At 41.5% G+C, this 22,618-nt stretch overlaps 1 protein-coding gene across 1 annotated transcript; it reads right to left on the bottom strand.

Moving 5' to 3' along the window:
* Positions 1-1,198: 1,198 nt before the first annotated feature.
* LOC115796631 (protein FAM111A-like) lies at positions 1,199-21,417 on the bottom strand. Its single transcript, XM_030752994.1, has 4 exons — positions 21,355-21,417; positions 21,206-21,265; positions 2,495-3,137; positions 1,199-2,428 (listed from the first exon to the last, which is right to left on the bottom strand). Exons 1-4 carry the CDS (start codon positions 21,415-21,417, stop codon positions 1,290-1,292), a joined length of 1,905 nt encoding a protein of 634 aa, XP_030608854.1. The 3' UTR covers positions 1,199-1,289.
* Positions 21,418-22,618: the final 1,201 nt, after the last annotated feature.

The following is a 22,618-nucleotide window of genomic DNA, read 5'->3' as shown; positions in this document are numbered from 1 at the left end:
CAAGCTCTGTTGCAAAAAGTTACTAGTACTTAGAAGTATACAAACACAAAAAACAAAGGACAAAAAGCAAAAAGTAAAAGCAAGAAGCCCTCCCGGGAGGTTGTGCCTTAGTAGTTGCTGGAAAAACGGACAACACGGACAAAGACAGTGGCTGCATCTTCTCTTCTCTCCTCTTCTAACCGTGGTATTTATACTCTTTCCCCATTCTTTGTCTAAGATTTGTGCTGAGTCTGCACTTTGTAAGCATACATTAGAAACTGTCATTAATTCTACTGACGTTATCTGAAAAGGCACAAACATCCCGGAGCATCTTTAATACATCAACAAGACAGTAAGAAAAATTCATCACAATAAATGTCAGAAACAACCTCCTTGTGGCCATCCTACGGTACTCTTGGAGAAGGATTTACAACTGCCCACACTTACACAGACCAGATATGAGGGAGAAAGTGGGGCCCAATTTGCCCCTAGACTTGTTTCTTGATTTGCATTTCCAAAATCTTTGGCTGTGCTACATAGGCAAGGTAGCCTATGGCTAGGTCCACTGGACAGATTTATCCCTATTACCAGTATAAATCGAAAAATGGGCAAACAGGATGACTGGTGTCCTATACATGAACCCAAAAAGGGCAGTTTTATGAGCTGAGACCCCTAAGCATGAATTTGAATGAGCAACAGGTTCATCACAGGGCTAGAGCAGAAGATGAGTATGCTCTGAGGATGGTCTGAGAGTGCCTGCTTGGCCACAGCAGAGCAATTCAGGCCTCAAATCTTCCTACTACTTTTAGACACACAATATGCATTTATTACAGTGTAGAAAGCAGTTTAGTTACAGAAGTAGGAATAATAACTTTAAATGTCAGCATTGGGTGATAAAAATATTTCCCAACAGTCTGCTTATTTACAGCCCCAAACTTCAGAGTAAAATTCAGCTTCCTGTTCTGTGATTATTTGTCAAAATAAACCCAAGCAAATACAAACAACAAAAAAACAAAGAAAAAAAAAAAACCCTTATCATTGTTTTCCAACATTAAAATAAATCATGAACAAATAAAATGTATCCAAATGTACTTTAGCAATCCAAAAATTATTATATTAAATTAAAAAAAGCTAAATATTAAACTAAATATATACAGTCTTTATGAAAGAATGGAAACTTTCCATCATTTGAAATTACAGTATGTTCAAAAATGTCATTTTTTTCAAGACCGTGTGAAATAATGTGATTTTAGCACCTGCAGAGTTAATAGCAAGTCATAATTGTTTTGCCTCTGGAGGATCTTCTATTGTCATTCACTGATGTCCATTGGCTGCTCCCCTTCCTGCTCTCTCTCGAGCACCTCTGTCAGCAATTCATTTCCCTCAGCTGCCTCCTGAACTCTTTTTAACAGCTCCTCATTTCCACTGTCCTTCAAATTACTCACAAATTTTTCAAATATTACAATCAAAGGATGGGCATACTCAATCACACTCTCTCGAGCTTTTGTAAATCCATAGACATATCCTGCTGTGTGCAAACCAAAAACTTTGCCAAGACCATCAAACACAGGAGAACCAGAGGCACCGTGATACATGAAAGTGTGGTAGGTGCTGACTCCTGCTTTACTCCCACCAATCAGTATATTTTCAATACCTTGTTTTCGGATTAAATCACTGATAAGCTGAATAATTAAAGGCTCTTTGTACTGAAGTAAATGTTCATCAATAGCTGACCCTCTATTCTTTGTCTCAATGATACATGTAGGATCCATTTGTTTCACTCCCCCTGCTGGGTGTCCAATGATACAGGCCTCACCATTGGGAGGCAGTGGACCAAACTTGCTGAGCAACCCTGTTGGTACCGTTATGTTCTTTGCTTCTGTTTGCTGGTTTGGTTGAGAGCCTTCAGGGTTGAGCTCCAGAACTGCATAATCTAGCTCAGCATCAAAGTCAATGAATCTATTCTCTGCTCTAAAGGAGAATATTTCTGTTTCTGGCTCTGGCTCCTGCTCCTCGTAGTCAAATATAGCATACACTTCTATATCCTGCTGCAGCTTCTTTCCTTCAAAATAACCAGTAAACAAATGTGCGTTTGTCAGAATGAAAGTGTCAAACAGCACAAAGCCGGTTCCCGTAGAAACAGCCTTAACACAGATTTTGCAAACTGACTTGCCCAGTTCTAGCAGCTTCTTCACTCTGTGAACTTCACTAAAAGATTGTTGGATCTTTCCAAAGTTTTCCTTCCTCAGCTTCAGTGCATCCTTGTAAGAACTACCAGAGAATCTACTCTCCATCCACTGTTTCAGCTCTGGAAACTGCTTACGCAGGATTTTATAAATCTCGTCTCTGTTATCACTGTTCATTGCATTTTTCACATTGATCCCCTTCTGCTGTGCTACAGCTAAAACTGAGCTTGTTTCTGTCTTGTGCTGTGAATTAGTTGATGCATGTGGGGGATTCTCCTCGTCATGGTGGCTCTGCTGATTTTCACTTGTGGTTTGGGAATTATTTGCATTTGGAGGTTTCTGCTGTTTCTGTTGCTTAAGGTTGGCTTTTTGAGTTACATTTTTTGTTTCAGTTTCATTTTGACGTGAACGACATATCTTGAATTTCTGATTGCCAACAACATGATCATCAATCCTGTCTTTGCACTCAGTCTTAGAGTTATTTATGTTGTTGATCAGCTCGAAGTCCCTGAGGTCATCAATGAAGCGACCATCTCTTTTCAGAGCCTCCTCCACAGTTATCCCTATCTTTCCATAAACACAGACATATTTGAATTTCTCCACTTTGTTGTTTTTGAAAAAATGTGCTGATGTGAGGTTTTTCCCTCCCTTTGTTTCAATGTAGAAGACAGAATAGTAAGCTTTTGGAAGTACTTCTTCAATATCTTTAGCGTTTTCTACCACTTTTTTTGTACATGATATGGTCAGAACCTCATCATCTCCAAGACAAGAACAAGGAAAATGTGTTGCAACAACAGATTCATTATCTCCTGCACCCATCTTAATGATAACGTTGTTATCTTTACATTTAATCTTCGTCTTATATGCAGTTAGTGCTGTTATGGCTTCCAGCACTGTGCGAGGTTGATCACAGTTAATGGTGTAGTTATCACCTGGACTGAATTCCACCATAAACCGATGTTTATGTGGATCCTGCAAGAAATCAGAGATGGAAAATTAGAGGTCAGATGATGTCATTGTATCAAAAACTAAATGTAATGTATTTTATGTATAATCTTTTTCAAGCCATTATCATTCTTGTTTTTTTTTGTTCATTTGTTTGGGTTTTTTTTTCTTTCACTGGACTGAGTGTCAGAATCTACAAAGTTTTTTTTTTAAATTACATTTAATGTTTAAAGATCTGACCGATTTTTTTTTTCTTTTAATTCAAAATAATTTGAATCTCAGTGAAGCTGAATTCATAGTTATTGCATAATCTGATGTCTCTGGACAGTGGACATCAACAAACGACATTCATACACATGCAAGATAACAGAGACTATATTCTTTGTTGATCGATGTTTGACTTATTATGAATATGTGGAGCAGTTGGCACCTGCCAGTCAGCACCAGGGTACCAACTCCTCCTTTAAGCCAGTAAGAGGTCAAGACAGGTCAACAAATGACATGAGAACCAAAGTAGCATGTTTGCATGGGGGATACATCCAAACTCCACACAGGGGCTTGGGGTTGGATTTGAACCCAGGACCTTCTTGAAAAACATTAACTACTGAACCACCTCACTGTTTCATGTCAGTCTACTATGTAGACTCACTACTCACACTGAGCACAAAAAAACACCACATGATCAAAATGACATCATTGTGTTGGTGTTGAGATCATAATCAGTGTTGCTCCGAGACACTGCAACTGACAAATCACATTTTTGTGATGACACTGCTTTGCATATCAGGCAGTAAACATAGGAAAGGTTTGCCTTGACAGCTTTTGGACAGAAAGCCTGGTCGAGCAGGGGTTTTTTGAGCTTGTCTTATTATAATATTTCCTGGTTTGTTTCTTTATATCCTTAGGTTCTGGGCTCTCATCTAGTTCTGTTCATGGTTTCAGTTTAAATTGTATTCTCTGAGTCTCTATGTATTCCTGACTCCCTCATGCCTGGTTTAGTCCTCGTCTTTGTGTTTGGTCTCTTATGTGTGATGTGTATGTCACTGCTTAGTTCGTTGTTCTTAGTATCTTGATCAATTTTTCTCTTTGTTGGGTATTTATATTCGTAGGCCCTTCTAGTCTTATTTATCCAGGTTCTGTTGTTGATTGGAAGTTTTCTATCCCTCATTTATTTATCATGCTTCCCCTGTGTTCCCCATTATATGGTGTCAGTTCCTTTTGTCAGGGTCCTCCTGGCCAGCCTGCCATTTTTCTCTCCATCTCCTGTTCTCTGTTTTCTCTTTTGTCTGTGTGAATGTGTATGTGTGCATGGAGATTCTGCTTTGTGTTCCAGAGGTGGAGTACTTGAAAGGTCTCTGCCCCGTTAGTCAAGCACCCGTGGTCCTGCACCTAATTTCTCACCTGTTTGCTATTGTGCTGATAAAGAGCCTGACTATAAGAGACTGGAGCTTCTTGCAAATCAACACCAGATTGTTGCACTGCAAGCAGTAACTCAAGCTTGGCTCCTCGAAACCATCTCATTGCTTGGATTATTGTGTTCTTGGCAACTTAACTGTTGTCTCCCCTCTTCAGCGTACGAGCAGCAAATACTGAGGGTGAGACTGGAAGCTCACTGAACGAAAATGGAAAAAAGATAAGCTCCAGGTGTCTTTCATTGCACTCAAAAATTCCCTGAAAAACTATCAAACAGCTGTAAAATCAGCAAAAACAAAATACTTCTCTGAGATGGTGTCTAATAACTACCACAGACCACATATTTTATTTAAAGTTATTAAGTCTACTCTCAATCCTCCTGATGCGAGGGAGCATCAGGAGGATTCACACATCTCTGTAGTGTCTACAGAGATGTGTGAAAATTTCCTGAGATTCTTTGTTGACAGGGTTGCTAATATCAGGTCTAATATCATCCCCCCTGTCATTGACTCATTTGTTCACCCATCTACTTCTGCCATTTTTGACCACTTCGAGCCCGTTTCCCTCTCTTTATTGAACTACATAGTTTGCCACTTGAATCCCACGAGCTGCCCCTAGATATTGTTCCATCTCAACTACTAAAAAATGTCTTTCATACTGTGGGAACAAGCGTTTTGTCTATTATAAACAGTAGTCTAATTTCTGGTCACATCCCTGCTAACTTTAAACATGCTGTAGTGGAACCTGTCCTTAAAAAAACAAATCTCAACCCTACAATCTTATCCAATTTCAGACCAATCTCCAAACTACCTTTCTGCTATAAGGTCCTGGAAAAAAAATTGTTTTTCTTCAGCTCCAGACTTTTTTAGATCTAAACAATATTACTGAAGTATACCAATCTGGATTTAAAATTCACCACAGCACTGAAACCGCTCTTTTAAAACTACTGAACGACCTCCTAACTATTACTGACTCAGGTGTTTCTGTAAAAAAAAGTGCTTTAGAAATAAATTTGACTTGACTTGACTTACTTGCAGAAGCACAAGAGAGAGACAAGTGGTGACTGTTGCCTCAGGCCCCACTTACACGTGAGTATTTCCAGTGGAAGCAGTGTTGTTTTGCCCTTTTTGTTTCCAAAAAGTAGCATGTTCACACAGAAATATTTCAGAAATGATCTCTGTTTACACAGAAACGCATGGCACTGAAAACACTGCAGTTCCTATTGCCAGGCCACAAGTTGGCGGTGTGGATATAGGTGCCAGAACCACAGTGCACATGTGACAGTGCCTCCATTTTAAAAAAAAGCAGCGTTTTCACAGTTGCAAACAAATTCTGCCTTAAAGACTGCTGTGCTTTACAATGGAGAGTTGTATAACTTTACCACCATGGTCTGCACTTGTGTCCAGGTTTTCACAGAGCTTGACAGCTTTGTGTCCAGTCTAACCTAGTCTCATCTCTGTTCTTAGTTTCTCTGTCTTGTCCCTCTGTATCCTCTCCCACTGGTTGTTTGGTTCCTTCTTTAGTTCTGCCTGGTTAATCTCCCCATTAGGTTATGTCCAGAGGTGGGAAGTAACGAAGTACAAATACTTCGTTACTGTACTTAAGCAGATTTTTCAGGTATCTGTACTTTACTTGAGTATTTATTTTTCTGACTACTTTTTACTTTTACTCCCTACATTTTTACACAAGTATTTGTACTTTCTACTTCTTACATTTTCAAAACAAACTCGTTACTTTTTAACACATCTGAGAGAAGTTTGCATTTCCGGTCAGTGCGCCGTCAAACATCAAACGATAATAACACATAAGAGACAATCGTACTGGCGTATCCTCCATCCCCGGGGCTTATCGCGTACAAAGGGATTAAATACGCAAACCCATATAAATAATGTATCATTTATAGCGCTATAATCAGGGATTACAGTGGGCTGGACCGAGTCCGTAAGTTGTGCTCGCGGGACATAAACAGCTTGGCTAGCGCTACTGAAGAGGAGCGAGCATGAAGGAAGTAACGTGTGGCAGGTAAATGCAACGTTTCTAAATGCTCAACAAATATCAGCAAACACACAAAGTGTGTGCAGTTTGTCACACAGTGTGTCTGCTAGCTAAAAGAAGAGCTGCTGTATTTCAGGGAGAGCAAAGAGAGAGAAGTTCACTCAGAGATGGAGAAAGAGGACAGGAGAGGAAGAAGAGAGGCTAGAATTAAAGGTAAGGACTGGAAAATAAACTCAAGTATGCTGACTTTGTGTAATTCAAAGATTGTATGAAAATACTGCAGTTTAGTGCATGATAAACAGGTCAGCTTGCTGTACTGTATTTACAGTGAAGCTCGGTGTTGGTGCACAGAGGCTGTGTTCATGGTCAGAGTTACACGTTACATCAGTGCAGCAGAGATGAGTTTGAATCAAAGCTGCTGATGCTGAGATTCATTCACTGAATCCAACATTTCTACAGCCTGTATGCTGTCAGTGTAGGGGATGGAGATCAGCTCAGATAGCTGTGAAATACTGGGTTACATCTTTGTGAGTTCACTTCATCCACACAGAGCAGTAAACCTCAGAGCAGCAGGTCAGCTGATCACAGCCTGCACACCAACATCATTTACTGGAGCTCACAATAGAAAGCTGTGATTCTTCTCCCCATGCAGAGCCACTACAGCTGATCTTAGGGTTCCTCCACCTTCTGAATCCCACTGTAACCCCTGAGTATCCTCATGTTGGTGTTTAGGTGGAGGCACAGCCACCCTCTACTATGGAGGACACAGAGAACAGAGCTGTGTTTAAATTCCCTTTCACAGTTTGTGTCCTACAGAACAGTTTCAAGCTGAGTGCATTCATTAGAATTAAAATTTAGATTGGAATAACTTTTCTATTCTCGTGTAATATATATAAAGAGGTTCAGTTAGCTTTACACAAAAATAGTTGGTAGAAACGTCCTCCAAAGAACTACTTTTACTTTCTTACTTTGAGTACATTTTAGAGCCTGTACGTTTTTACTTTTACTTAAGTAAAGAAGTTGAACCAGTACTTTGACTTTTACCAAAATATTTTTTAACACAAGTACTTGTACTTCTACTTAAGTACAGAATGTCAGTACTTTTGCTACCTCTGGTTATGTCGCTTTTGCTGTTTTCTGTAGCTTTAGTTCCCAGCCTGCTCTAGTTGGTTAGTTGTTATTCCATTCTGTTCCTTTAGTCTTGTGTCCGTGTTTGTCTTTTTATCTGTCAAGTTTGCATGTACAAGTCTGTTATCTGTTACTTTCTGTTTTACTTTGGTCTTTTGTCTCTTGTACTCTCTTGTACTCTGTCCAGTCTGACTTCCCAACATAGCAAAAAATTGCACTTTTGGACAAAAAAAATCTAATTGTGTGTTACAATGATTGTATTTTGATCCTGCAACTGTCAAAACCTTGTAGAACAATTTATTAAAAAAAAAAAAAAAAAGAATAGTCTGATGGCATAGGGTTAGAATCATTACTGATGAATTAGACCCTCACAGGGTACCCAGGCATTTCCAATTTCCTCTAAATATTAATTACAAAGTAGTGATAACTAAGATTTTTGCTAAAGTTTGCTGTGAGAGGGAAGCCACTCCGAGATCTCTGAAAAAAAGGCTAAAATTGAAAAAAAATCCCCCCCCCCCCCAAAAAAAATAAAAAATTCTGAGGAGTCATATATTTATGTACACTTCTAAATATCATGCTCAGTAGCAGTAAAGAAGTTGAGTATTGCTGGATTGTAATGTTCAGTCAATCAATGGAGGCAGTTCTGTTTCAAATGTGAGGATCTGTACCTCAGAAAATATCCATAGTATAAAAACAAAAATGTGTATGACTTAAAGAGACTAAAAGGACAAAAAAAACTTACAAAGAAAGAAAGGTGATTTTGCTGAGGGTATCAGGTTAAAACATTTTTCATATTTCTTTGATTGTTACATGGAATGGTCCAGGAGCTCACCTGAGAGGCTTTAGCTGCCTCTGGCTCTGTGTTCACTCTGCTGCTGCCACCAGGACTGTCCTGCTGCAGAAGGATGCACATACAAATGAACTGGGCCAATACAACTGATATAATGCATTTCAGTATAATGGTATTATTAGGGAGAGTATGTAATGTGTTTGTTATTACTGAAAAGCATAAGATTTTAATACAGTTTCATTTGATAGAGAAATGTTTTTGCTTGCACCACAGACTATGTCAAGTTGCAATGATCACAGGGTGGAGGGATACATTTGGTCCCCACCAGATTAAAAAAAAACATCTAGCAGAGACAGAAACATGTAGACTGGAGAGGGCCAAAGTGAAGGAAGAAATGATGGAGAAATCCCAGACATTCAGTCCCATTCCCTCTGCAGGAACTTCATCACCACATGAAACAAACTTATGCAGACTAACTAACTAACCCTTTTACCATCAGCTGCTACTTTGTAAGTGAGCTACTGGGCTCATTGTTTGGTTATATTTGTCATAATTTCACTGCTAACATGAGCACTGGCTTTTCAGAAAGTGAAGCACTCGTGTGACTAGAATTTGTCCACACTGAGACACTGTGCTAACGAGCTTGCCCCATTGTTCACGAACATCTTCAACTCCTCACTGGAGGCTTGCCACGTGCCTGTCTGCTTTAAAACCGCTACCATTGTTCCTGTCCCCAAGAAGCCAAGGATCACTGGACTAAATGACTACAGACCTGTGGCACTGACTTCTGTGGTCATGAAGTCATTTGAGCGTCTGGTGCTGTCCCACCTCAAGTCCCTCACAGCCCCCCTTCTGGACCCCCTGCAGTTTGCCTACAGAGCCAACAGGTCTGTGGACGACGCCATCAACCTGACTCTGCACTTCATCCTACAGCATCTGGACTCCCAGGGAACCTACGCCAGGATCCTGTTTGTGGACTTCAGCTCTGCCTTCAACACCATCATCCCTGATCTCCTCCAAGACAAGCTGTCCCAGATGAATGTGCCAGATCCCATCTGCAGGTGGATCATTGACTTCCTGATGAACAGGAAGCAGCACGTGAGGCTGGGGAAGAATGTCTCAGACTCCCGGACCATCAGCACTGGCACTCCTCAGGGCTGTGTCCTCTCTCCTCTGCTCTTCTCCCTGTATACCAACTGCTGCACCTCTGACCACCAGTCTGTCAAGCTTATTAAGTTTGCAGACGACATGACTCTCATCGGACTCATCTCAGACGGGGACGAGTCGGCCTACAGGATGGAGGTCAAACGTCTGGTGTCCTGGTGCAGCCACAATAACCTGGTACTGAACGCCCAGAAGACAGTGGAGATTATAGTGGACTTTAGGAAGCACACAGCCCCTCTACCCTCCATCATCCTGACTGACACCCCCATCACCACAGTGGACTCTTTTCGCTTCCTGGGAACTACCATCACCCGGGACCTCAAGTGGGAGCCCACCATCACCTCTGTCATCAAAAAGGCCCAGCAGAGGATGTACTTCCTGCGGCAGTTGAAGAAATTCAACTTGCCAGCAAGGACCATGGTGCAGTTCTATACTGCCATCATTGAGTCCATCCTTACCTCCTCCATCACTGTGTGGTACGCTGGAGCCACCACTAGGGACAAACAGAGACTACAGCGCGTTGTGCACTCTGCTGAGAAGGTGATTGGCTGTAACCTCCCATCTCTCCAGGACCTGTACACCTCCAGGACACTGGGGCGTGCAGGTCGGATCACAGCCGACCACTCTCACCCTGGGCACAGACTTTTTGACCCTCTCCCCTCAGGCAGGAGGCTACGGTCCATACGGACCAGAACCTCCCGCCATAAGAACAGTTTCTTCCCCTCTGCTGTTGGACTCATGAACAATTACCCTAAGACTGTTACCACCACCCTCCACAAACGCTGATGACCCTATGTCTATGCACCTGTCTGACTGCACTGATGTACATATTAGTGGAATATAGTCTACATTCTTCTATCTTTTAATTAGTCTCTGCACTGTATATTTTGTAAGCTCTAATATCTCTGTATATTTGCAATTTGTATACTTGTATATTGTCTTATAGTTTTTATACTTATTTGTTTTTTGTTTTTTTTTTGTTTTTTTTGTTTTTTTTTTGTTTTTTGTTTTTTGTTTTTTTTTTGTTTTTTTTTTTTCTGTAAGCACGAAGTACCGCAGCAATTTCCTAATGCTGTGAACCTGTTCACCCATATGGCAATAAAAACCTTCTGATTCTGATTCTGATTCTGATTCTTCAGAAAAACAAAAAGAAAAACCCATCAGAAACTACATTTAGTACAAAAACATGATATAGTTTAGCCGTGGTAACACAATAACTCACCAGCTCACCATACATACGTATATATTCTTGTACTATATATCCTTGTACGTGTATTTTATTTATTTTTATCTTTATTTTATGTATGAATGTGTGTATGTATATTACTGCTAATACTTCTTATAACGCACTGACCAGTGGCAGCTGTCACAAATTTGTCAAGCATCTGATCAGATTCTGGTAAAAGTATATACAGTATCTATTAGCCACGTACCTCAGCTTTGATTCTTTTTGCAGCCATGTTCACAGATTCTGATTTATTCTGAAAAAAAATAACCATGTTACAAGGACAGATATGAACAGTTTCAATACAATGCATAATGCAGCATACAGGAATGAGAAGTTGTGAGTCATAGTAAAAATTCCTCTTCTCCATTCTTTCCTTTTAATAGTACATTCTGATTTTTTACAGGTTGATGCCAAGTCATCATCTCCATGCTGTTTATAAAACTGTGGAATTAATCCCGCTTTTGTAGTTTGTAATTTAATCACTAAATCCAACACCAGTGAATTCATGTGCATAAGATCGAAGGCAATATATTATCACAAATGATGAATGGTGATGAACCTCAACGGGAAGTGAACCACTTTTGTGACCCTGAAAACTTAGAGTTAATCCTGAACTTTGCACGCTTCAAATTCTGTTTCACAGTACAGGCCTCTAGAGGCACAGGTTCAGATAAATGTGTTCAGTCATAGGGAGAGGAGTCATTTTTGGACTAGGAAAAAGATGATCTACGCAGCCAGATGACGTTTCCATAATGTTTCCTCAATTTCTGATTTTTATTTATAAGCATATTGCCAAAACAGTTTATGACAACTTGACGTAAAACAAATTATCAAAATATTAGTGATGAATCCTTTTTCCTCTGTTTGCTGTGCCTAATCACTGATGGGGTGCACAGGTGAGTATCACTGTGACACTGAAGGGAAGAAAATAAATAGATATGTGATAATTCTCAGCCAAGATCTGAAGTTACAATTTTTTGTCATCTCTAAATGGATGCATGGTCTGGGAGCAGGCACCGTCTCTATGGGGATGAGGTTTTGGGGGGATGGCAGGAGGAGAGAAGCTGCAGAGAGGCGTGTAAGACTGCAACTGCAACTATATGTCACTGTAAAAAGTGCTGACTGATGTTTTTTTCCACTGTTAGTTAGTGCACAGGTCTTGGCCTGGGGCAGCTGTTGCAATGCATTGTGGGGTTTGTAGTATAAGTGTTATGAAACCCCCAACAAAAGGAGACCGTCATAACTGCAACTCTGTCTATGACTGCATCGTTGTCTAAAGTCACGAGGGTCTCTTTCTCTGTCAATATTAGCGTAAATGCTTCAAGATGATCCTGTGTCAGTGTGGTCTTCAGTCTGTTTTTTCACAAACTTGAGTGTAGAGAAAGTACTCTCACAGGCCACTTAACATAAAGATAGGGTTAGCAAGAACTTAGGCTAGTCCAATGTGACTTTGGAGAATATGTGATAAACACAAACTGCACAGTTTTTACAGGAGATGCAACTGGTGTTTGTTGGCTCTATGTCTTCTACATTTTCTGTCTCTTCTGCAGTCACAACTGTGTATGACTCCAAATGGGTCAACTTAAGTCTCTCCCAGTGGTTGGCAAGACTACAGAACATAGCCTTCAGCCTTCCAGGTGTGGCTCTGTCATCAAACCTAAGGAGGCACTTACTGAGCTGTTGGAGTGATTCAGATGGAACCCCCCTATCTCTTATTGCACCAAAGTTTCTTGGATCAAGGCATGCAAAATTATAATAAAGGGCTTCATTTGCTAAAAAGCCAGTCTGAATGCTTTCATTGACGTGTCCAAAATAATGTTGTGCACGTTTACCCTGTACTGATCCTCTGCTACTTCACCTGGACTGGTTTGCCGCTTTCTAATCTTTTTTCAGGTAGAGCCACGTGAACCACCTCTTTCGATCCGCTGTCCTTCAGCTTCTTGTTTCTCCACTCAGCAAATACATTTGCTGCTTGAGTGACACCATCCATGTCCCTGGTGCATGTTTTTAGGCTGTCTAAGGCCCCCCCTTACAAGCTGATGAGCAGTGATTTGGTCCATGTTGCTATTCTGGAGATATCTGGAGAGGGGTGAAGTGATCTCAAAGATCCACACAAATATCTGTGCTGTAAGCGTAGTCTCATGTTTTAGTAGGGATTCAATATAGCCCTTAGCTTTTGCTCTGACATGTACAGTGGGTACAGAAAGTATTCAGACCCATTTAAATTTTTCACTCTTTGTTTCATTGCAGCCTTTTGCTAAAATCAAAAAAGTTCATTTTATTTCTCATTAATGTACACTCAGCACCCCATCATGACAGAAAAAAAACAGAAATGTAGGAATTTTTGCAAATTTATTAAAAAAGAAAAACTGAAATATCACATGGTCATAAGTATTCAGACCCTTTGCTCAGTATTGAGTAGAAGCACCCTTTTGAGCTAGTACAGCCATGAGTCTTCTTGGGAATGATGCAACAAGTTTTCCACACCTGGATTTGGGGATCCTCTGCCATTCTTCCTTGCAGATCTTTTCCAGTTCCGTCAGGTTGGATGGTGAACGTTGGTGGACAGCCATTTTCAGGTCTCTCCAGAGATGCTCAAATGGGTTTAGGTCAGGGCTCTGGCTGGGCCAGTCAAGAATGGTCACAGAGTTGTTCTGAAGCCACTCCTTTGTTATTTTTGCTGTGTGCTTAGGGTCATTGTCTTGTTAGAAAGTGAACCTTTGGCCCAGTCTGAGGTCCTGAGCACTCTGGAAGAGGTTTTCTTCCAGGATATCTCTGTACTTGGCCGCATTCATCTTTCCTTCAATTGTAACCAGTCGTCCTGTCCCTGCAGCTGAAAAACACCCCCATAGCATGATGCTGCCACCACCATGTTTCACTGTTGGGATTGTATTGGGCAGGTGATGAGCAGTGCATGGTGTTCTCCACACATACCGCTTAGAATTAACACCAAAAAGTTCAATCTTCATCTCATCAGACCAGAGAATCTTAGTTCTCATAGTCTGGGAGTCCTTCATGTGTTTTTACATGTCTTGCACTGAGGAGAGGCTTCCGTCAGGCCACTCTGACATAAAGCCCCGACTGGTGGAGGGCTGCAGTGATAGTTGACTTTGTGGAACTTTCTCCCATCTCCCTACTGCATCTCTGGAGCTCAGCCACAGTGATCTTTGGGTTCTTTTTTACCTCTTTCACCAAGGCTCTTCTCCCACGATTGCTCAGTTTGGCTGGACGGTCAGGTCTAGGAAGAGTTCTGGTCGTCCCAAACTTCTTCCATTTAAGGATTATGGAGGCCACTGTGCTCTTAGGAACCTTGAGTGCTGCAGAAATCCTTTTGTAACCTTGGTCAGATCTGTGCCTTGCCACAATTCCACAATCCCTGAGCTCCTTGGGCAGTTGTTTCGACTTCATGTTTCTCATTTGCTCTGACATGCACTGTGAGCTGTGAAGTCAAGTCAAGTCAAGTCACGTTTATTTATAAAGCACATTTAAAACAACGACGTTGTCCAAAGTGCTGTACAAGAACTATAACCCCAAGGACTATACTAAAAAAAAAAAAAATATATATATATATATATATATATATACATAAATAAATAAATAAATAAATAAAAGAAAAACATTAAAAGACAAATAACATAAAACAACTAAAAACATTTAAAACAAATACCATAAAATACCATGAAGCAATCGTCTAAAAGGAGGTAGTACTGTAGTCAAATGCCGAGGAAAAAAAAATGTGTTTTTAATAAAGATTTGAATGTGTGTATCGTCTGAGCTGTGCGGATATGGAGAGGTAGATCATTCCATAGCTTTGGTGCTGCTGCTGCAAAAGCTCGATCACCTCTCTGTTTTAGTCTGGTTTTAGGCCTCTGTAAGAGCAGCTGGTTAGATGACCTCAAAGCTCTTACAGGGGTGTGACTGTGAAGCAGCTCAGACAGATACAAAGGTGCCAGTCCGTTTAAGGCTTTAAAAGTAAGCAATAAAATCTTAAAATTGATTCTTAAATGGACAGGGAGCCAGTGAAGGGATGACAGGACTGGGGTAATGTGTTCATGCTTTTTTATACCAGTTAAAAGACGAGCTGCCGCATTCTGGACTACCTGCAGGCGGCGCACAAATGATTGATCTATGCCAAAATACAGGGAATTACAGTAGTCCAGGCGGGAAGTAATAAAAGCATGAATAACTTTTTCCAGGTCCTGCTGCGGGAGATAAGATTTTACCTTGGCAATGACTCTAAGTTGGTAAAAACTGATTTTAGTAACAGCACTTATTTGCTTCTCCATTTTAAAATTGCTATCTAAAATGACACCCAGATTTTTTACAGCATCACGACAGTGTGGAGGCAAATGACTCGGAGTGCCAGAGGAGTTGCTTGAGGGGTCAAATTTGCCAAAGCATATGACCTCGGTTTTGCTTTCATTAAGATTTAGGAAATTGTTTCTCATCCAGGACTTAATGTCACTTAGACAGTTCAGCAGGGGTTCCCACGGATCTCTGCTGTTCAGTTTGATGGGCATATACACCTGGATGTCATCAGCAAAACAGTGAAAAGAAATATTGTGTTTCCTAAAAATTGACCCTAGAGGCAACATATACAATGAGAAAAGAATTGGACCCAGAATGGACCCCTGAGGCACTCCACAAGAAAGCTTTGCTGCGGTAGAAAAACAGTTTCCTAGATGGACAGAGAAACTCCTGTCAGTAAGATATGATCTGAACCAAGTCAGAACCGTGCCTTTAATGCCAATTTCATGTTCTAGGCGGGACAGAAGGATCTCGTGGTCCACAGTGTCAAAGGCAGCTGACAGATCTAGAAGTACTAAAACTGCGGGGCTACCAGAGTCAACAGTTAAAAGCAAATCGTTAAAAACTCTTAAAAGAGCCGTCTCTGTGCTGTGATGCAATCTAAAACCTGACTGAAACTTTTCCCACATTCCATGTCCACTTAAAAATGCTTGAAGTTGCTTAAAAACAACTTTTTCAAGGACCTTGGATAAAAATGGTAATTTAGAAATTGGTCTGTAGTTCGAAAGAACATCAGGGTCAAGGTTCTTCTTCTTGATTAGAGGCTGTACAACTGCATGTTTAAAGGCAGCTGGAACACAACCAGATGCAAGAGAACTGTTAATTAGAGCGAGGATAGTTGGTCCCACTGAATCAAAAGCCTCTCTAAAAAGGCGAGATGGAACACAGTCTGTGGGAGAGTTTACAGGTCTCATATTTTGAATCACCTCCTTTAGTGTGGAGAGTCTTACAGGCTCAAACTGCTCAAAGACAGCTCTGCTGGGAGGAGGTGCAGATGAGTCTGTTTCAGCCTGAGGTGATGAAGGCCTGAGGGCAGAAATTTTTTCCACAAAAAATTTCTTAAAGTTTTCGCACAGTGCAGGACAGACCTTCGCTTGGTTCACATTACAGCGAGGATCAGCGAGTGAATTAAAAACACTAAAAAGAAAATGAGGCCTGTGACTGTTACTTGAAACAATGTTAGAGAAATAAGCAGACTTTGCATATTTTACTGCTTTCTGGTATTTCAATAAACAGTTACGCAGGATCTCTAAGGAGACATGGAGCTTATCCTTTTTCCACCTTCTCTCAGCGCGTCTGCACTCGCGTCTGAGAGCACGGGTTGTCTCATCCAGCCACGGCTGGGAGGAAGGTTTGGTGCGTTTGGTTGTAAAAGGGGCAATACAGTCCAGTACAGCAGTGCAAGCAGATATAAAAGAGTTAGTGAAGTCCTCGGTATTCAGGCTCAAGCAAAAGTCCAAATTGCTTGTCAGAGTTTTTAAAAGCAGTTGCAAAATCTGCAGCGCATGAAGAGTTAACCAAGCGCACACGACGTGCAGAGGATACTTGATTTATCCCAGCGCTGGGGACCGCTGCTGTAAATAAAACAGGAAAATGGTCCGATATACCACAGTCACGTATCTCTGTGATGCAGACTCTAAGTCCGTAAGACAACACCAGATCCAGTGTGTGACCTTTTTCATGAGTGGGACCACACACGAGTTGTGTTAGGTTAAAAGAGTCAATAAGCGAGGCAAATTCTTTAACCAGTGGACCACTCTCACAACACACATGAATATTAAAATCACCAACAATTAAAAGATGGTCATATTTTAGTATGAGACCCGTCAGCAAGTCAGCAAACTCACCGATGAAGTCCTTCGTGCACTTCGGTGGTCGGTAAATCACCGCGCAGAGCACCGAAGGGGAAGAGTTTATCTCCAACAGCTGCAGTTCAAAGCTGGCGTACAGGTCTGCTGAGACCTGACGACAGCGAAAACTGCATTTAAATATTGAAGCAAGTCCTCCACCTTTTCCAGAAATCCGCGGGGAGCTGAAGAAAGAACAGCTGGGAGGTAAAAGTTCGGAAAAAGGTGCAGACTCACCAGCATGAAGCCACGTCTCAGTCACAAACATAAAATCCAACTCCTGTGCGATGAAATAGTCATTCAGAAGGAAAGTTTTGTTGGCTAACGATCTAGCATTTAGTAGGGCCATTCGGATGTCCAGATCCTTGTTAGCTGAGGCCGGGACCTGCTCCAACAGGCGAAGGTTGGCATGGTTTACGCCGCCTCCACGATCCCGCATCCGGCGCCAAGACGAAGGACGGTGAGTCTCCAGGATGACAGGTGGGACAATCGGCCTGATCCAACGACGCCCGAAATCCACAGGCAGCCCAGCAGCCTTGAGGCGGCAAAGACCACCATCCAGAGTGTAAAGAACAGACAAACCTAGGAGTCTCAGGTAAGTTTTGGCCAGCACCGCAACACCTCCCCGCTTTCCGCGTCTCCTCTGTCGTTTGTTGGGGAGCGGAGCGCTGGGCAGCCGGCGCAAATTCTCAGGTACATCCGACAGGTGTGGAGGAAAAATCGTTGAGTTTTTCTTTACATTATATGCTGGTTTTATATGGACAGGTGTGTGCCTTTCCTAATCAAGTCCAATCAGTTTAATTAGACACAGCTGGACTCCAATGAAGGAGTAGAACCATCTCAAGGAGGATCAGAAGAAATGGACAGCATGTGAGTTAAATATGAGCATCACAGCAAAGGGTCTCAATACTTATGACCATGTGATATTTCAGTTTTTCTTTTTTAATACATTTCAAAAATTTCTACATTTCTGTTTTTTTCTGTCAAGATGGGGTGCTGAGTGTACATTAATGAGAAATAAAATTAACTTTTTGATTTTAGCAAATGGCTGCAATGAAACAAAGAGTGAACAATTTAAAGGGAATACTTTCCATACCCACTGTACTTTCATTGACAAATCTTCCACTATCCTTTCCAACGTGATGATCAAATCACCAAACAAGGCATTGTCTGGGTGACCAAAACAGCCAAATATCTTACTCAGGGCTTGGTCCTTGGCCCACCACCTTGTCTTACCAATGGGGGCCAGCTGTCTGTGACACCTGTCATCACTCCCTTTTTGACACGTATTCATTTGCTTGTAGGAGTCCTTAATAAATATGGAAATGTCTAGGGCTGCAACAATTCATCGATTAACTCGATTCTAAAAAATTATCGATGCTTCGTTTAAACTCTTTTTTGTGGGTTTATTGGTGGCTGGCAAACCAACATAGAACTGCATTACCGCCACCTACTGGACTGGAGTGTGAATCACGCACGCACACACACAGATTCTAAAAAGCTCTCCGTCGCTGCGATGGATTTTCTTTAACACAGAGTGGATCATCGCTAGAGTTGCCATCTGTCTCGTAAAATAAAAAACCCCGTATGTTACGGGACTCTGTGGAATACGGCTCCGTAACATACGGGGTTCCGTTCTTTACGGGACGGGTGGCAACTATCGCTGACTAGCGAGCGCGGGCCATTAGTACTAGCGATGGTTCGGTACCGGAAGGCCCGCCCCCCAGGACCGAGGGGCTCCGTCAAAATATTTTTTATACTTTAATCCCTTATTAGTGACTATATATAGACCTGCAGTAGAAACGTATTTTCGAGAATGCTTGTGAATACAAAGCATTACAACATTACTCACACATGCGCCATGGCTCCCGCAGCCACTAGTTTTTCAAAACACTCATAGCAGGCAGCGGTTTTAACTGCGCAAGCGCAAAGAGCCGAAGCTGTTACAGAGACGGTGAGCTCAAGTAGTGCAAAAGGAAACGTTTTTCCAGCGTCCAAAACAGCAGCTTTTTCTTTTAGTAACCACCATTAAAAATCTTTACTGTGAAACAGCTGGAGGTCCTTCATCAAGCACCTGATCTGCAAGTGTGAAGAAGGTGAAGAAAAGAGAACTTTGTAGCTGCTCCATCCACTGCTGTTTGTTCACACAGTGAAAAACTGCAGTACGGAAGTTAAAATATGCAGATAAACTGTTAATAAAAAAAGTATTTCTTATCCGATTAATCGATGGAATAATTGATAGAATACTTGATTACTAAAATAATCGTTTTATGCAGCCCTAGAAATGTCATTCACAATGGAGAAAAGGGAAGCACTCTCTATCACAACACCAGTGGTGTCTCCCAGAACGAAATTGAGCACATGTGCAGAGCACAAAATGTGCACTTGGTTAGGGGCCTCTGATGACAGCAGAGTGGAGAACTCCTTGTACTGGCCTTGCATGTTTGCTGCTCCATCTGTCAAGTTACCAACACAGTACCAGATATCAATATTAGCCCTTGTCAGAGTTTCCTTAAGAAGTTAAACAAAATACTCTCCTGTTGATGACTCACATGAAGCAACACTGATGAGCTTCTCATGGACTGTGTCAGTCACATACCTGAGGACAACAGCACACTGGTCTGTGGCGGTAACATCCTGTGTGCTATCTATCTGCACAGAAAACATTTCTGCGTCTCTTACCTCCCTTCAAATGTTCTCTTTAATCAAGTGGCTAATGATGTTAATTATTTTGTTGACAGATGCTTTAGAGAGCAGTGTAATGAGGGATCCTCTCACTTTAGTCCCAGTTTCATTTAGACTTTTGCTTTTCTTTATACACTCACTAACATACTCTTGAAGAGAAACATCAAATTTGCTTAACAGCAGGATAATTTCCAAGAAGTTTCCATGATTAAATCTTCATGGCTGCATACACTTTTCCCAAGTGTATGCAGCCACACTTTCCAATGAATTTTATCACATCTATGATACGGCCCATGACTTGACGTTTTTTTCTGACCTGTTCACGATGAAGTGACATTTGTTTTCTTCCTAGAAGACTTGCTATGTCTGCTTGGTTGGCCTTCACAAAATATGCTTCTGCACTATCTCGATGTACTTGGTTTCTTTCATGTTCTTCAATTCTTTGATGTACATGCTTCCATGCTTTCATTAAACCTTTAACAAATGCACTGTCATTTCCTGATGGCTTTGCAAATGCCAAACATACTGTGCAGTACAGTGAGTTTTCTTTCTCACAGTACGTAAGCCATTTTCTTTTAATATGTTCACGACCAACCATCACTGTCTGCACCTGTGGCCGCGAGCGCTGCTGCGGTTAATTTGGTAAAAAAAAAAATTCTGATCACCGGCTGGTTCGGCCTGGAAATGACCAGCCGTTCGGGAAACGTCACGAACCTCCCGATGGCCACCACTTCCCTGAGTCTGACACATGTGGTTTAGCACTATCAACTTATTTACAAGCTCATCCTGAAAAAATAAGATTTTTTTTTGCCTTACATAGAGTGCAAGTTGATGTAAATTGCCAGACACAGATCTTTGTAAATCACATTTGTGTGACTCATTTCCACCAAAAATTACATGCCTAGAAAGGAAACGTCTTCAAATACATATGAAAAAAGCCAGCTGCAAAAAGAATGTTTGTTTTTCAGTTGCAAAGTTGCACCTCTTTGGTAAATATAAACAGCAGCCAGGAGGAAGGCTGGCCCAAAGTGTTCAGTCTGTACTACAGACCCACTTCTTAGCTAAGTTCAAAGCTTCGGTATTTTGTACTTTGTGGTTCTGTATACATTATCTTATCTACTTGATTTTCCTTAACTTGACTACAGATGCTAACACACCTCTCCTTCTCTGTGATATATACCTGGTGACCCTGCATGTACCCTCAATGCCCAGAAGACTGTAACAGTTCCTTCTATGCCAGTTTTTTAGGAATTCATTTGAGGTTTCTGTTCAGACGCTCCACTCGAGTTTCAAAGATGCTTTGGTGTGACTGCGATTAAGTTTTGTAAAGTTCCCTTATTTTAAGAATCTGTTTCCTCCTCATCTGCAACTGAGCTCCTCTCCTGAGTACAACTTAACACCGCAAAACAAAAGGTTTATGTTTATTACTAAGGAATTATGACATAGTGAGTGTTATTCTTGTACTGGACTACATATTATATTAAAAAGTTATATGTATTTTTCAATCAGTTCATTTCACACTGCCATGAAACCTCACCTGAGAGGTTGAAGCTCCCTCTGGCAGTGAGCTCCCTCTGCTGCTGCTACCAGGACTGTCCTGATAAAAAGACGCACATACAAATGAAACCACCCAGATGACAAATGATGACACATGAACACTCAAGTATTAACCAGGTTGTTACTTACATTTTTCTTCTCAAGATAGGGCCCGATGTCCTCCGTTGTCTTTTGCTGTTTTTTGGGAGCCATTTTTTCCTGACATCATAAACATAAAGTTAGAGCGTGTGGTGTGTTTGATACGCTGCTTCAGTAGTTTGATTTCATAGACTGCTACTGCGAGATGCAACTTTTGGATTCACAGCATTTTATATTAGAATAGATTAGATCTCCAGGACAGTGTCACTGATCCTCTAACAGGTGCCTGAATGAGTCTGTGTTTGCTGGAAAGGCAGAGCAGGAACAGCCGAGTTTCCATGAACACAGGCTCACCCCACCCAGTTTCTCAGAAGTGTCTTGAATGTGACGTGTCAATATATGTATTCAGACAAGACTGATTGCAGCTTCAGTAAATAACTTCTTTGTTTTCAGTTTTCTTTTACAAAAGCACCTTTATACACGCACAATTTTTACTCACCTGTTTTCCAAATAACCACTGAGATGGAGAGCTGCTGGCTTCTAGAAAGAAGCAGAAAGATAGAAAATGCGAGAATGGAGGTAGATCAGTGACCACTGGTTTAGTTTTTTCGTTTTCGTTTTCGAAAAAGGATAAGCAGGTGGATGAATGGAAAGGAAGCGCGTTTAGACAGAAACGTTTGATAAACGATCGCCGTTTATACGGAAACGCAAAACGTTGAAAACGACCGCGGTCAAGAGAGCGGTCAATCCAGAGCCGCGATCAAACCAGCCGCAGTTCACCTGCCACTTAGTTCCCACTGCCGGGCTGCAAGCAGTGTTGCCAGATCTCGCGACAGAAACAAGCAACCAGCTCTATGAAAACAAGCCCAAAAGAAGCCCAACTGGCAACCCACAACACTGCGTAAAACTGAGGCCGATTTTAAACAGTATAGCTCTATAGTAGTATAGTTCTTTGTTTTGTTTCATTGTGTTTTGGAGCAGTAAAACCCATGAAGAGAAGGGTGCACAGTTTTGTGTGTGTGTGCGCTTCTCTGTATTAGCATGCTGAACTAAATCAGCATGGTTAGCACATATTTCACACTTGCAAAACCTGGGGAATGCCTTTGGTACGTCTCCCATTAGGACCGTAGCTACTTTCAGGGGGGAGGGGGGCAGGAGGAGGGGAGGTGAAGGAGCACAGGGGTGCCTAATCAGCGCCGTTCCTCTGTTACTGATCATTTCATATGCACAGCTGTTAAATACAGAAAATGCGACTAGAGAAATAATTTTGCCGCATCGTTTTGGCGCAGCCCTCTTGTGCGGCGCCCCTATGCAT

This window comes from Archocentrus centrarchus, chromosome 18 (assembly GCF_007364275.1).
Source record: "Archocentrus centrarchus isolate MPI-CPG fArcCen1 chromosome 18, fArcCen1, whole genome shotgun sequence".
NCBI lineage: Eukaryota > Metazoa > Chordata > Actinopteri > Cichliformes > Cichlidae > Archocentrus > Archocentrus centrarchus.
Note: the sequence above shows the minus strand (reverse complement) of the source record. Positions and strands in the feature narration are given on the sequence as shown.